This window comes from Varroa jacobsoni, unplaced genomic scaffold (assembly GCF_002532875.2).
Source record: "Varroa jacobsoni isolate VJ856 unplaced genomic scaffold, vjacob_1.0 scaffold_653, whole genome shotgun sequence".
Classification (NCBI taxonomy): domain Eukaryota; kingdom Metazoa; phylum Arthropoda; class Arachnida; order Mesostigmata; family Varroidae; genus Varroa; species Varroa jacobsoni.
In genome coordinates this window covers 38,332-53,669 of record NW_019213555.1, presented here as the reverse complement: position 1 = coordinate 53,669, position 15,338 = coordinate 38,332, and the positions used below count along the sequence as shown (strand labels likewise).

At 45.2% G+C, this 15,338-nt stretch overlaps 1 protein-coding gene across 22 annotated transcripts in view; it reads left to right on the top strand.

The window, feature by feature from the left end:
• Positions 1-6: 6 nt before the first annotated feature.
• LOC111262337 (uncharacterized) overlaps positions 7-15,338 on the top strand; it is a 37,048-nt gene continuing 21,716 nt past the window's right edge. For 15 of the 22 annotated variants that reach the window (XM_022836509.2, XM_022836508.2, XM_022836515.2 and 12 more), the window contains exons 1-2: positions 647-3,224; positions 3,970-4,077. In XM_022836509.2, the coding sequence (XP_022692244.1) occupies positions 3,009-3,224; positions 3,970-4,077 (324 nt within the window). In that variant the 5' untranslated portion in view covers positions 647-3,008. The other 7 variants (XM_086969071.1, XM_086969072.1, XM_022836527.1 and 4 more) reach the window with 6 other exon arrangements.

Genomic DNA, 15,338 nt, shown 5'->3' with positions numbered 1-15,338 from the left:
CGTCGTCGTCGTCGCCGTCGTCGTCGTCGTCGTGACAGTCGTCATATAGTAATAATAGTGATGGCAAATCTATCTAACGGTGGTCGTAGCGTAGGTGTAAAACTGACACAAAAAAGAGATCATCCCGTTCAGTCATTGCTCCGTTATGGTCGACGACAACAACTCTACGCTGATAGCAATAGAAGCATTATGGAATTGAGTGCGTCACGTTCTCACGGTAACTTTCCATCTTCCATAACGGACACGTAACTGTATAAATAGGGCACAAATGCTGCTGCTGCTTCTGTTACATGAGGTCACTTGAAAGTTCAGCTGAGGTCGGTGTTTGGGTAAGGCTCTTACTCCGTATTTGCTATCGTTTGTGCTTTCCTATCCGAGAATACGATGCTGTAGAGGCTGCTACAAGATTGGTGTTACAGCTACTAAATGCTTTCGACAACTAGATATAGAATTTAGTTCTACAGTTGTTATTTTGTGTGTTTCTGTCCGTCTACTCGTTTCTGGTGCCTTCGTTTTTGTTGCACTGACGGACGAACGAACGACACTTTCAGGCGGGGCGACGATCGGCCGTCGTGGCAGCTGTGTGTACGGCGGAGGTATTATGGCGGCAAACGTTAGCGTACGAATGGACAACCAGTCGGTCAGTTAGTATGGATTGCGTACAACAAACACTAGACGGTGACATAAACGCTAGTTATAGCCACAGCAGCGGTTCGGACTGCGGCAGCGACAAAGTTAGCACATACAAACAAACACGCGCACTTGGTTTGTCACGCTGCCTCTTTGCTTTTCTGTTGTTGTCGCTCTCCGAATGCAGAGGTTCCGCTGCAAACTTGAGGATCAGCCTTGCACACAACGTTATTCCAGGTCGACAGTCAACGACTGGTTGCACTGTGATTAGCGGTCACCACAGTTGTTTTTACTGCGACTATTTTCGTCAAATGCGCGCGCGCACACACACACACACATACACACACACACATACACACACGACACCCTATTGCATAAAAACGATCTAATAACACGATAATACGAAGCTGGGTCAACGACAGTAAGATGCACCGGTTAACGTGTACGCCGATAAAATAAGTTGTAGGCTCAAACTTCTTCTTTCATTCGGTCGTCTTCTTGAAACCAGTATAACACGAAACTCCAACGGACTTCAATGAACTGGCGACGGGGTGGGTGACCGCTCAAAAAGAGAGGACCTAACGAACGATACAACAATGCTCGATAAAGCAACAGTGATAATAATTTCACTTACGACAAATAACAGCAACGCCTTCGAGCGCGGCCACTCAGAGCAACACCATGCATGCAGTCAGTCACTGAGACATAACAGCGAGACAAAGTGGGGTTGCCGTTATGATCTTGCAAATCACGCACCTGTGTCGCCGCACCGGGTCTGCAAATAGATTGCCCTTATTTTTCGTTCGTTTAGCCCAATTTGCGGCTCAACTCAGTTCGCGACGATACAATAACTACTACTCCTGTCAATGCTATTAGCCGATATAGTAATAACTATTTAGTTGACGGGACATTGTTACAGCAACCGGGTGCTGTCATCACCTGTCGATCGGCAACCTGCGATCGTTTGTTTGTTTGTTAGCGTAACCATCTGCGATGATCGGTTTTGCTAATAGCGCCGCTTGCACCGTTAACGTATTAAAGCAATTGTGTAGATTGATTGGAGTTAGTGACAGGTTAAAAGGTCTTCCTTTTTATGACAGGTACAGTTGCTCTGCAGCATTGAAAGCATTTCTTATTCGCTCTACTATACCCCGTTCGTACTACCAGTTCTGTTTTGAAGAACACCTGTCGCCGCCACTCCTGCCGTATACTTTGGCACACGTCAGCAAGCGTAACAGCATGCTCTGCGCCACCTATTCAAGCTCTCGGTACGTTGTATTTGTCATGCCAAAATAACAGATCCGTTTTGGCAGCGACAGCAATAACACGGACAAAACCGCCTTATACTGGCGTGGCCGTCGCTGTCGTTCTCGGTCGCTTCTAGCAGCTATCCAACGAGCAGCAGAAACCGTACAATTGTCACACCGCCTCTACAACTAGCTCTTGTACTATCTGCACGACTGGCGGTATTACTAGTCTAGGCTTTCTGGTAGATCGCTCGCTGCTGCTTGCAATGGACGCGGACAGCGACCGTTCCTCGTGTTCACTCATTCACCGCGGCTGCGTATCCACTTGGTCTGTTTGCCTGAATGGCAGTCCGTCCCTCAGTCAGTCAGTCAGTCATTGGGCAGTCGTCAGTCGGCCGTCCGCACAGCAGCTGCTACATTCACTGTCAGCGTCACTGAACAGCCTCCGCAACGCATCCAGTCACAACCAAAACCACTGTCAATGCTCCTATCCCCACAATGAGCCTTGCCGCTGCTTCTGGCTGGCGACTGAGCAAACGAGCCAACGAGTATCGCCCGCAGCACCACACACAGCAGCGTCTACAAGAGCACGATCGCAACCGACCGCCGACCAGCCTCGTCTTCTGCCGCTGCTGCCCGAGCAGCATCGGCGCTCTTCTTCATTCAATGTTGTGTGGATGGCGGCCGCCGCCGCCGCCGCCGCTGCCGCCGCCGCCGCTGCTGCTGCCGCTGCCGCTGCCGCTGCTGTTGCCGCTGCCGCCGCCGCTGCTGTTGCTGCGCCTCTGCATGAGTAGCGCTCATTGCCGACCTGACTGCCTGTATTTATCTATTATGGTGCTGTGTATGCCAAAGGTCTCGTAGTCGACTCGACACCAGCGAGCGAGTGTCGACTGGTCGTGGCTCGAAGTTGCTAGCTTGCCCGCTCTCGTCCTGTCGTCGTCGTCGTCGTCGTCGTCGTCGTCGTCGTCGTCGTCGTCGTCGTCGTCGCCGTTGTCGTCGTACCTACGAGGAGTCGAGTGGAGTGGTCGAGAGGCGAACGCAGCGGCTGAACGTAGCAGCAGCGGCAGCAGCGCTCCCTAGATCAGGTGGGCTTCCACATACAACAGCTAGGGATCGCTATGAGCTCCGCCAATGGCGGCGAAGAATAACTCGCCATCGGAAAGGGCAAAACCCGCCAAGCGGGAGAGTGCAGCGCGTGAGCGAGCAAGCGATCGAGCGATGACCACACAGGACACAAGCGAATACACACACGGCCACGCAGTCAGTTACACAGCGAATAGCGTTGACGGAGAAGGTACCAGCTGCACCGGCAGGACAGAAGATGTACTGGACTCAAACGCTGGAATGGTAGGGTTTAGCACAGTAGTGGAAGTAGTCGAAAGAGCCAGGTGTTGGCTATGAGATTAAACAGACCCAGTTGAACGGCACTTTCTATCTATAAACTATTAAAGATCTGTGGCTGTCCGTCTGACCGTTGGCTAGTTTTTCAAAAAAAAAGCGGTCTATGTTGAACGGTTGCTTTGATTGATTTTTATAGGTTGGTGGAATACTACTCTGGGGTATGCTGCGCCCTATACATCGGCAATGAATTGCGTATTCTTAAAATAGACATTTCTCCCGGCTGCTACTTTATTGCCGTTATCTTGTCGTCTGAGTGGCCTGCTGGCCAAAGCGAGGGGAAAGGGCAAAGTTAGCAATCTGCTTTCTGGTCAGTTCTAACGAGGACCGCTTTGCGGACCAGGACCGACACCCATATATCTTATATGGATGGTTCAACACAGCACAAGTTGTGCTAATAGAAGTTGCTGAAGTTTCTGCTGGTGGCAGCGATTATAATACTGTTGGCACGGTCGAGTGCGTGGCAAACTAACTGAAGCTGGTGACGAGCGAAAACGAACAAGAAAGTTTTTCGCTGTCGGAAGACGGCAAATCGAGAGGGAATGCAGCGAGCCAATAAGGAAGGCGCAGGAGAACGTGCGTACCTTGTCTGATATTGCAACTGCTAACGTCGGATCGGTTATTGTTGTGGAACTCAGACCGTCTTCCCGCTTTTCACCTGCTCACCCTTATCCCTCCCTCTTGCGCGTTCCAGGCATTCTCTACGCCCTCAGAGTTCTGGAGACGACCTTTGCGTGATGCTAATGAGTTCAGGCGTGCCTTGAGCGAAGCGTGTACATGTGTATCGGAATATGTGAGCATGGTACGTACGGCCGGCTCAACTTCAAGTGAGTATGCAGATTCTGGATGAATGCCTAAAGTACGCCATACGGAGTTCTCTTGACAGCAAAGTAGTAAAAGGCTGTTTAGAGATTCTACAATAAATTCGGTAACAGGTAGCGAGAGCCAAGCACTAATCGGCACTGATTTAGGCGAAAGGTTTACAGCATCAAAAGCTTGTCGAAGTGCTAAGCTGTAAGGGCGCTGTAACATGTGGTAGCTGGAACTGCAAGATGCAAAAAACCATGAAATAATTGAAACAAAGGAGTTTATCCACTTCTTGTAGCAACAACGCATACCTAATATATTAATTTTCGCAAATCGATCATGTCTTAACAATAGAAGGATTACATCCCCTATATTGTGCGTAATTCGTGAACTTAAATTATAGGTCAAATGGCAAATGTTATTATATTTCTATTTAATTTCTGATTCGGTTTACCTTGTAAATAAATGAAATTTCAGCTTGTCGATGGTATATTCTTCTACCTTGTTCCACTTCACCGTAAATTTCAAATATGATTTTTTCGGTGGAGCCTTTACGGTGTTTCCACTTCTACAATCGTCTTAGCAACGTCGTTTCTGTGGTCAGCTTCAATAGCAATCATTCGCTTATTAACGTTTATCAACTTTTTGTACTTTACATTCTAGTGACATTAAAGCATCGTCATTATGATCGGCCGTACAAGACAGCCAATTCTCTCAGTCGATGTCTGCTCTAGTTTAAATTTTTTGTAATAGCAGATCATTATCTTTCTCAATATTCTGCCATCATAGTACACCATTAGCAAACGGCAATATTTAATTCCCGCCATCCCACACGTACCGCTATCTACTGCCGCTTTTACTGCGACTGCTCAGCCCTATGGTTCAACTCACAACCACCTGTTGGTTTCGGTTACTTTCACAGCCCATCCCATAGCAGCAGCAGCAGCGTCGCCACCGCCGCGGCAGTCGTCGGTAGCGCGCGCTCGGCTGACGCCGGCTTTTGGACACCTTTTCTCTGCCGTTATCATCCAATGCTGCCAATGACATCAGGATTCTGCTGTACTCTACTATATATACAATTCGCGTGCCTTATTATTACTCCGCCTCACGTCTCTACTATGCATTGAATCGAATAAAAATCATCGGCCAGTGTCGTGTTTTCGATGTCGATCAATTCAATGAATCAGCAGTCAGTTCGCGGCCGATTCGATTCGAATCGAATCGACTCGCCAGCAGCTCGGATGCTAGTTTGTTTCTAGATGGCCAGTTCAGCGCTGGTTAACATTGCTGGCAACTAAAAGCCTTGCAGCAATTGTTTATAACCGTCTTCATTCACCAGCTGCTGCAACAGCAGCGGCGCTGACTCTGCTGCTTGCTCGAGCGGCGCTGCCGTCGACGACCGCTACGCCAGTCAACCCGCCGTTGGGTGTCGGGCTTCCGCTAGATTCAGCAGGCACTCAAAGTGCCGTTCAGAAATTCCCCGAACGAGTAGTCGTAGTTGACTGGGCTGCTAGGGACTCGCTGCCAGACGGGCAGCGGTTACGGCGGCATCAACGGGGAGAGGGACAAATGATGAGGCCGCCGCGCCGAATCGGTCTCTGTATCTGCCGTAGGCTACCATCGACAACGGGTTGGCCTTGAAAGAGGCCGCCGTTGCCGAGTCTGCTGCCACTGCTAACGCCAGTGCAGCCAGAACAGGCGACTGGGAAATGCAGCAAGCACGCAGCAGAAGCAATGGTGGTGCGGCAGCCCGGCTGAAAAGAGAACAGGCAAGCAACAACAAGGCTAGTCGTCGTCTCTCATTTTGTCGACTTGCTAAGTTTTTGTGTGAAAAGTTGCCCCCCTGGTTAAGCTAGCTAGTTCTTGATTGCTGGTTGGTAACTGGCAGTGGTGGTGTGCCGGAGGCCTGGTGAAAGGGAGTAACATCTTGCCCTGTATTGTGATGGCCTGGCCAGGCCACTGGTGGCGCTAACCAATAGCAGGGAGAGGAGCGGGCGCTGACCGGACGGGCAGGAGCACTCCACAGGATCGTGCATCGTAGCGTATAGTAAAGCTACTACTGCTCGTTCCTCCTTGTTTGACCGGTATGAGGGAAAGAAGGCGAAAGACCTTGGGGAGAGGAGTGGGGGTGATAAAGGGGCAAGAGTGAGAAAAACAGGTACAAACAAGCAAGGAAAAAGAAAGATGCAGGAGGATAGAAACGGTACGTCGAGGAGAGAAACCGTACTGACTATAAGCTTAATGTTGTTAGCTGACACTTCTAATGCGTACTGCCCCCTGATCGCATTTGCTGAGTGTACGAAATATACATAACTGCTGACCACCACTGTTAATGTTTCTATTGCGGCCACAGCAACGCTTACTGCGAGAAAAGAACCGACATTTCGGGTTCTACGTTCGGTACTTACTATGCCGTTACAGATCACTTCAAATGGCTGACTTCCAGTACGAAACATACAAGTCTGTCCACGCCCGATTTCCAATCAAAAAACCAACATTATTAATATTGAAAATTTCATGCTTCAGACTTTACGCCTGAGACCCCTGTTGGCTATTACACAACAACTACTGTTACAGTATAACTGCTACTGTTACCTGTTCGAGTGCGCGGAGTATTTAGCTATTTTTTTTGCTGACGATGTATTAAAACCCTGTATATATATATATACAGGGTTTTGATAAATGTCTGAAAGCCGGCGGACCTCGGCGGCCGTACACGGCCTTCAGCGCTAGCGGAAACTAACCGTAAAGCGCAAATATTCTACTGCCGTATCACGTCGGAACGGCCGAATGTATGCCGAATATGGGATTACAAGGTTTGTATTTACAGACCCGATAACCTTCGTTGACGTAGCCCAGTTTGACCAGTGCTATCGGAAGAGGGGTCTGCATACGTAGTACGGGCTCTTCTAATGATGATCAATGAGACCTAAAAAGAGAAAAGGAAGAACTGATATCGAGTATCAAGACTGGTGCTAGACAGTGAAGGATTCTTCTAATGTTATACAAAACATACATATATAAACAAAAGAAGATCCCCAGACGAGTCTACAGTACCCCTACTTCGTCTCTTGCCTGTCCAAGTTTCAACGCGATGCGCACGTACGGCTCCACTTGATGACCACTATTGCTGCTGGCGCTATTGCCACAGCAGCCGCCGCCGTCTCTTCTCAGTGCAATGTCTTGGATCTTCCAGCCGGGTAGACTAGTCCAGGTCAAGCAGGCCACGAGCCCTAGGTAAAAACGAAAAGGTTATTCGAATAAGGGCTTCTGCGATAGCTAGGATCAGCCAGACAGAAACACCCAGAAGGAGGCTGATGCAGTTGAGTGGAGGTTATAGAGAACTAATTGCAAAGAGCAGAGCAGCAAAAGCAGCAGCGCTATTTGTACCAAGAAGAGCTAATGCAGATGAAGGCGTCGCTGATTCTATTGTACATACGCGCAATAAATGCTTTCGATTCGATGAGAGAACTGCGGGTAAATAAGAGAGCAGCTGACCTAATAACGGCGAAAGCGCCCATTTTCACGTAGGCAGATGAAATATGGCTGCCGATCTTCTTCCATTATGGCCTGCTGTTTTTTCACACTCAGAAAAATAGGTTCAATGTATCTTAAGGCAGCTCCATGCTCCAACAACACATAAAAAAATTCTGTCACTTTCAACACAGTTCGTCAATACTGATTAATTCTAATTAATAATATTAATATATATACGAAATAAGGACATTTCTTTTGGATTGCAAGAACAGTTCCGCGGCCTTCTAAGTCGACCTCATCGACATGGTTAAATGTTGCTGTTTACGAAATTTTTTTTCCACACGGATATCTTATGTACAAAACCCTAGACGCTCTTCGTAAAGGCAACAATGGAAAAGGCTAGCCGAAGTTGTTGGTACGATAGTACCTACTCCGAAGTTTGTCGGTTTATCATGCGAAAAGATTGTCTCCATAGCACTTTTGTTGTGTTCTTTCAAGGCTCGGAATGATCTTAGAAGAAGTAAACGTATTACTCCGACGCTATATTTTTCCATTCATAACTTGTATCTGTATAGCAATCAACACGTCTGTGAAATAGGGATTTAATTTTGAGAGATCTACAAGTAACTCTCTGTAAGTAGAACGCATAATACTCGTCATCCATCTGTGTGAATCTTCACAGGTAGGTATTCCTTAGAATATCTAAGCCTTTGTTCCGAACAGGCTGCTAGTTTAATCTGTTCGGAACGACAGTGAAAATTATTTTTGCATGTAGATAATCTCGAAAGACTGTGATCAACTATGTCAAGCCTGAAAATAGTCTTTTGTCGAGATATCCTATTAAGGGCTCCACTATAGACTTCGTCCTGCGTTCCTGTATCCACAATCGCCAAACTTCAAGTCATTTTTGTGAATAGCGAAAGTCCTCATCAAAAATGAAGCCATACTTTATAACGTATAGCATATGTCAGTAAGCACATCCAAGATTCATTAGATGACATCCGGCGATAGTACCTATTTTGGATGTAAATTGGTATCACACATGTTTGGTAGATTGAACCTTTTGGAACTACTGATTTTCATGCAGCGGTTCAACGTCTTGCAGTTGGTTTCTCGTTTGGTAGCGTCTCAAGTAATAACGTGTCTCGACGATACCGGCGTAAGGCTGCATTGTACGTTCCACAACAGGAACCGCTGAATCTCGACCTATTGTAAAAATTTTTCAGTCAGCTGTTGGTCGAAAAACGCCTTTTTAGCTGCTTTCTAATATTTCAGAGAGGACCACTACCGTTCTGAACCAACAAAGTAACCCTTTTAAAAGCAGAAGCTCAGGCAATACACCCAAAAAGCGTAGCATTTGAAAATGTTGAGGACGGACGTCTAGATGCAATTGCTACGCACTCATCTATTCCATATATATGAAAAGTAAACCTCTATTGGCCGTTTTTGATGCCTCTCCATATATTTCTACGGCGTTATTTGGTTTGCTCTTCGAGAAGTGAAACAGTACATAAATAGTTTTCTGTCCGCAAATAATAAACGTGAAAACCTAGTTAATTTTCGGATCAAGCTTACGCAGCGTAAGTCAAGGTATTTCAGATAACTCTATGCGTTCCTTAGCTCAAAGTATCTAAAAGCCATATTCGTACATAGTATAATTCTACTTTCGCGTGAATTGTCTTGAGGACTGGTCCATAATTTTTTAAGAGTCGAAGTTTCAAGTACTCATGTAGTTACGATATATTCAGGTAAACAAATGGAATATGTTCAGGACCAACGACAATGTAGGTAAAATGTCCTGTGTGTCATTTCCGCACTACTTCTCAGTTGCGATAACTAGAAATTCGCTCTCCGAACTTAAACTCACCTATTTTTAACTTAAACTCATCTATTTTCCTATGTAATAGCTGAATGAGCTTTTTACCATTGCAAATATAGCTTGCGTATGATTTCGTCAAACACTTCGAAGCAAGGTCACCACCCCAAGTTCCTTCCATATCTCAAGCGTCGCGCGCGCGCTAGCATCATTCACAGCGACCCCTTGAAAGGTGAATCGTCTTTTTTATCTGTTTAACATCGCCCCTGCGTTAAGATCTTAAAAACTCAGTCGCTTATGCCCCCCCTCGCACCTCCCTCGTTCTTCCTTGCCGTCCTTCGTCGCACTTCGTTTCGACCTGCATATTCTTCGCGTTCACTAGCTGATTTCCTCGTTCGTAATTGCAACGTCTAGATTGTGTCAATCTACTACACGACTTCCGATAGGTTAATCAGTTAGCATCAAAGATGGTTTTATTTACTCTATCATTCGTAGCGCTCGAGCGGTTCTTTGCATTGTACACGGTGGAGTTCTCCCTAGGAAACAGGCAGTAAGTGCCCTTCGGGTCTCTCTCAACCTAAAACCGGCCATCGTATATCGATTTCAAACTTCTTTCTCGTTTCATCGTGTCATCGTACACGTTCAATTTGTGATCTCGTTTTAACTTAAATCTTTTGCTGTTCTATCTTTCGGAGTTCTCTTTTACTCACCATTCTAGTAAATAGTCAGTGATATCAATAATCATTTGGCTGTTCGCCGTGACTGTTCCTATCGCTGCTGCTGCCGTTTCCATTTGTAGACAATAAAAACAAGAAGTATATTCAGCAGCGGCCGCTTTCCTGTCGCCTGTTGATGACGCTCTCACTGTAGCCGCTATGTTAGCTCGTTGTATTCGAATTGATCGACGCAAAAGAATGGGTCGGAGATACGGGGAGCCAACGAGCGCCACCTGATCGTCGTCGGAGGACGGTCGCCAGCGTTCAAACGGATTGGCGACAACGATCGCTGAACAGCGACGATCGTTCAGTGATAGCAGCAATGCATAGCACACAACGAACCCATAGATCGAGAGTAAAACGGCGACAACATTAACAACGAGGGTTTTCACGAGTGGCAGAGCGTGTTGAAGAACCATCGTCGGCCGCCGCATCGTCGATGGATAAAGAAGCAATAGGAGAAAGAAAGCAAGAGAGGGAGACTGTGGGAAAGAGAGTCAGAGACGGGGGCAATAGCGAAGCTGTTTTGGTAGTTGTAACGATAATGCTGATCTGAAGTGAGAAGCGTAGCGAACAAGGCCCTTGTTGGTTCGCGACGCCTTCGAGCTCGTCCGCTGCTGTGATTTTGTTTGATCGCGCTGAGGCCGCCTGGGGGCCACCTCAGCTGCATCGGCATCGAGGGCAGCGTAATTGCTACCGATCAGCGAGCGAGCGGCAACAGTATCAACAACAGCAGCAGCAGCAGCAGCAGAGGCGGCAGCAACAACAATTGGCAGCTCGTCGGACATGAGGGAGCGCGACGATCTATATATGCGTATAATCTTCTTGTCTCTCGATACACAGCCACACGGCAACTGATGGTACGAGTAAGATCGGACGACTGCTGTTCGCGCCGCCGCTCTCTTCCACGTTGATGGCCCACTGACGATGAACGACAGCAATGGCGCTTAAATCATCAATTTGTACATAATAATAAAAGTCGTTGCCGGGAGTAATAATCATAGGCGAATTAAATAGAATATCATCAGCAGCAACAGCGTTATTGGCACGGCCTGCATTGCTGCTGGTATCATCGTCGCTGTCGTTATCGTCCGCAGAACCAGTAACATCACCCGCCTTCTGATGAATTTCCATTACCGGCGCCAGCGTTACAACAACAACAATGCGTACGTGGGCCAATGCACACCAAAATATTGCGCCGTTGATTAATTTTCTGTTGCCGCTGCCGCTGGCGCGTTTCTATAAGACGACCGACTTGCCGTCCAGTTGATAGATACGTTCGAACGTCCGTATGCCCATGTGTGAGCAAAAAGATATTATCAGCGACGGTCATTGACATCAAAAGATGGCGCTTCTTTTTATTCCTGATTTTATATTGCAAAGAGGGAGAGGTAGCAGCCTCCGAAGTAGATCAAATTTCTTACTAACCCCCAGAAGCATATATGTACACATGTGTATGCACACATAGCATTGCAGGCTCGGTAATGATACTGGCGGTTTTACTGCTGCTATAGTTGAACTAATACGCGCTTTATTACTACGATATGGTCGTTCCAATAAGGGTTATTATGATGCACGGAGACATCGCGAACGTTTTCACTATAATATGTGAAACGTCTTTTTTGTAGTCGTCTTTTTAAAGCGCTGAGGATTAATGCGCTCTTGCAAGATCGGAACATCTGGAGCTACTTCTCTTTTGACCTATCTGACGGAGCCCGAGTGCGTAACTCAAAGTCTCTCCACAGACGAACGAAACTGTGGTCCGATGGTGTTATTAAGCCGCCACTGTTTCTTTGTTACTTTTTGAAAAATATACAACCATTTTGCTGAAGCACAGCGTTTTTGCTTCAGACTCCTCAGGAACGAAACGAGGTAGAGTTGCTTCGTTCTCTGTTTTTCGTGTCTTTTAGTCCCCTGTTTAAGCCTCCTTCGTCTTGTTCCTTCGATTCCTTGTCTCTTGCGCATAATCATCCTGGAAAAATACGAACGGGAACAATACTAATTGGGAAACCCTACGAACCTCTTTAATCCATTGCAATGCGGTCAGCCTTACGGGTTCATTGCTAACTCTATCTTAGTCATCATGAATAATATCCGTACAAATATTTACCGGTTCTCTCGATAGACAATTGATGCTAAAAGATATTGTTGTTTTTTTGCGAGACCACAAGATTGTAGTTAAAAAGACGCAATAGTGTACAGTTACGTGCGGATCAGCAGGTTCCTTGATACATCGTTCCTTTTTCCCCAACCAGAAGTTGTCGTACGCTTCTATTAGACCGCATTTGTCCAATTAATCAGGCATGATCGGTAAAGGGTGGCGTAAATCATTACCACACGAACATAATTATTTGTTAGTTTATTGTGGTCATAAAATCGACCTCAAGTGAGCTGCCTTTGGGCTATTTCATGAAGACCATTAGATCTTGCCATGTAGTCCATTGAGGTCGGTCCGAAAGAATGCTGCCAAACCATTTCGAAGTAAGCTCAGTTTCATGTTATTAAAATGATAATGTAATTATAGTTATCAAAGACTCTGTACAACCAAAACACATCTCGCGTCGTACGCGACAAATACTCAATCAATATTGTTAAAACAATGCTAAAAGAATACTTTCTTATCTTTCGTATCTAGCAGATCATAGATGATCAAACTCCTCACTGTAAAAAAAAAATGCAAGGTAAACAAAACACCAAATCTGTAAAGAAACAAACTGTAATTAGTAAAAATCTCTAATTAATGATACTCTCCGACTGTATCAAGCGACACATAAATGCTCTAGCCTAAAAACGAGAGAATAACAATGACTCTAGCAGGATAGGATTCTTTCTGTATAAACATCTACATACATCTCAATTAGGCAATGACATGTAGTCTGTTTGATTTCCCGTCTATATCGTCTCATCGATCCGCATGGATACAAGCTAACAAAAGGAAGAGTAATAGATACATTATCGTTAATAATTAGATCAAAGTGACAGTAAAATTGGCAGTGAGAGAAAAGTAGATCTTGTATAGGTAAAATAGGATGTTGGTAGTCGATCTCATTTGTTTTCGAAATTCCACCAGGGCCTGTTGGTTTTCTGTGGCATCCGGGAGAAGAGTGGTTCCTTGAACTATATCACAATTTTACGAAATGTCGAACATATAGCGAACGATATCTGATCTGTGTAGTCAATTCGATCCCGGTAAAATCGTTTACAATAGTGGTTCGGCTCGTCGCAGATCGACGACGTTTGTTATTGTTGTTATCTTCACTAACGCATTGTGCATGTAGGAACATTTTGAGTATATAAGTTCTAGTAAAGAGAAACAAGCACGGCAAAATGGAGAGAGAGGTAGCGAGAGCCATTTGTTTGGGAAATAGGTGCAACTATCGTATCCTCAGTTGGCGCGCTATTAACATTACAATGTTCATCGAAGAGGGCAGAAATTGCGTCTCCCGAATTGGACGCTAAATTGATCCAGTAAATTATACACCATAAGGATCATCTTTCGATGTCGGCAACCCTTCGAAAACTCAAACAGTCTCCTTTTTGGTTCACCTGAATAAAACATTGGAGAACTTTAAAAAGCGAATTTATTGTTATTAAGAATTTAGTTCGGAATTGATTGTAGTCGCTTCTAAAGTATACTATAAATATACATTTTTTTAACATTTGTCTCCATTTAGTTATAAATGGCATAGTTTGAAAATCTTTCGTTTCGGGTTTTTCGGCTTCAAAAATGCCACCAGACCGATTTATTTTTCCTTTGTTTGTCGGCTACCATTATTGCAGCTACATATAGTCATTCTTCTTAATGGATTGAGCCACTGCAATTTATTAGTCTCTATATTAACCTACGGTGCTTTTATCGGAGCATTTTGGGCCCATAATTTCAGCTCAAGGACTGCTCAGCTTTCAGATAGCATGTACCACATACAAACCTATCAGTAACCGGCTGTACTCGGAATGTGACAAATATAGCAAACAAAAAAATCATATACAGATCTAACGAATACAAAAAGCAACGCGAGATATTAACATTACCATATCCACTACAAAACGGCACCAAATACACTAGCGACAGGCCTGCTTAAGTGGTTAGTTGTATATCGGGCTTTGAAAATCAATAACTTTTGGAATAGGCGGCTCTGGCCAAGAAAATCTGGCCTGTAAGTACTCTAGTCCTCTTCAAGCGTGTGAGTGAACATCTTTTAATCTCAATGGTGAAAGTTTTGTTTCTGGAAGGCCACAGTGCTGTGGAAATTCATAAGAGATTATTGAAGCCATTAAACAGAAATGTCTTGAACGAGAGACCGAGTTCATTGAAAGCCAATGAAGGAAGCCGAAAGACAAGAACGTATCGCCACTATCGTTTCACGAGAGCAGAATCTAAGGGCTCTATTGGCCAAAATTCTTATTTTATATGCAACGTGTTACCGAATTGCGACTCAAATACTGGAGGTGCGGAAACGTCAATGAAAAAAGGGCGCCTGTAAATTGACTCCAGGCCAGCTGGAAATGCATTCCCCGTATAATTTACGGGGTTGCTGTCGCCTAGATAAGGCGTGGTGCAATTTCCGCTGTCGATTGAAGCAGAGAGTGGTGTCACTCTGGAGGGAGATCGAGGTTAATGGCAATTTTGGGTTGGTCTGGACGTAAGGTGATGATCGTACGACACCAGGAACATTTGCTACTATAAGATACCCGCCATGAAATAACGAATACCAGCTTCTTTCTGAAGAATTATCTGAAGTTCCTCAAGATATTCAACGATGCCATTGGCACGGTAATCGAAAGCACACAGTTGCTTGATGATAAGGCCAAACCCCATCGCTATGTTGCAATTAGTTCGTGCGTTAAGCAAAGAAATGGCCAATGTTGGCTTCAACTCGATGTAAGTCCGCGTGATTATGGGGCTCAGCATGCCCTAAAAAGGGCAACTGATAAGCAAGCACAGATAAATAGAGATTATACATATGGGAACGCGATAAGAGCCGCTAGAACTTAAACTACCTCAAACATCTATTCATAAAATCATCACTCTAGCCCGACTAGCTAAAAAGTTCTTCAGTTTCAAACTACGACGGATTCACTTGTAACAACGCAATATATATATATATATATATATATATATATATATATATATATATAATTTGAGCCTTTCCATGTATTTGATTGTACGGTTTAATCGAGTAGAATACAAGATTGCGCATGCGTGCTAATGGATAAGGGATCTTTGTTGATTAGGGTAATTAATAT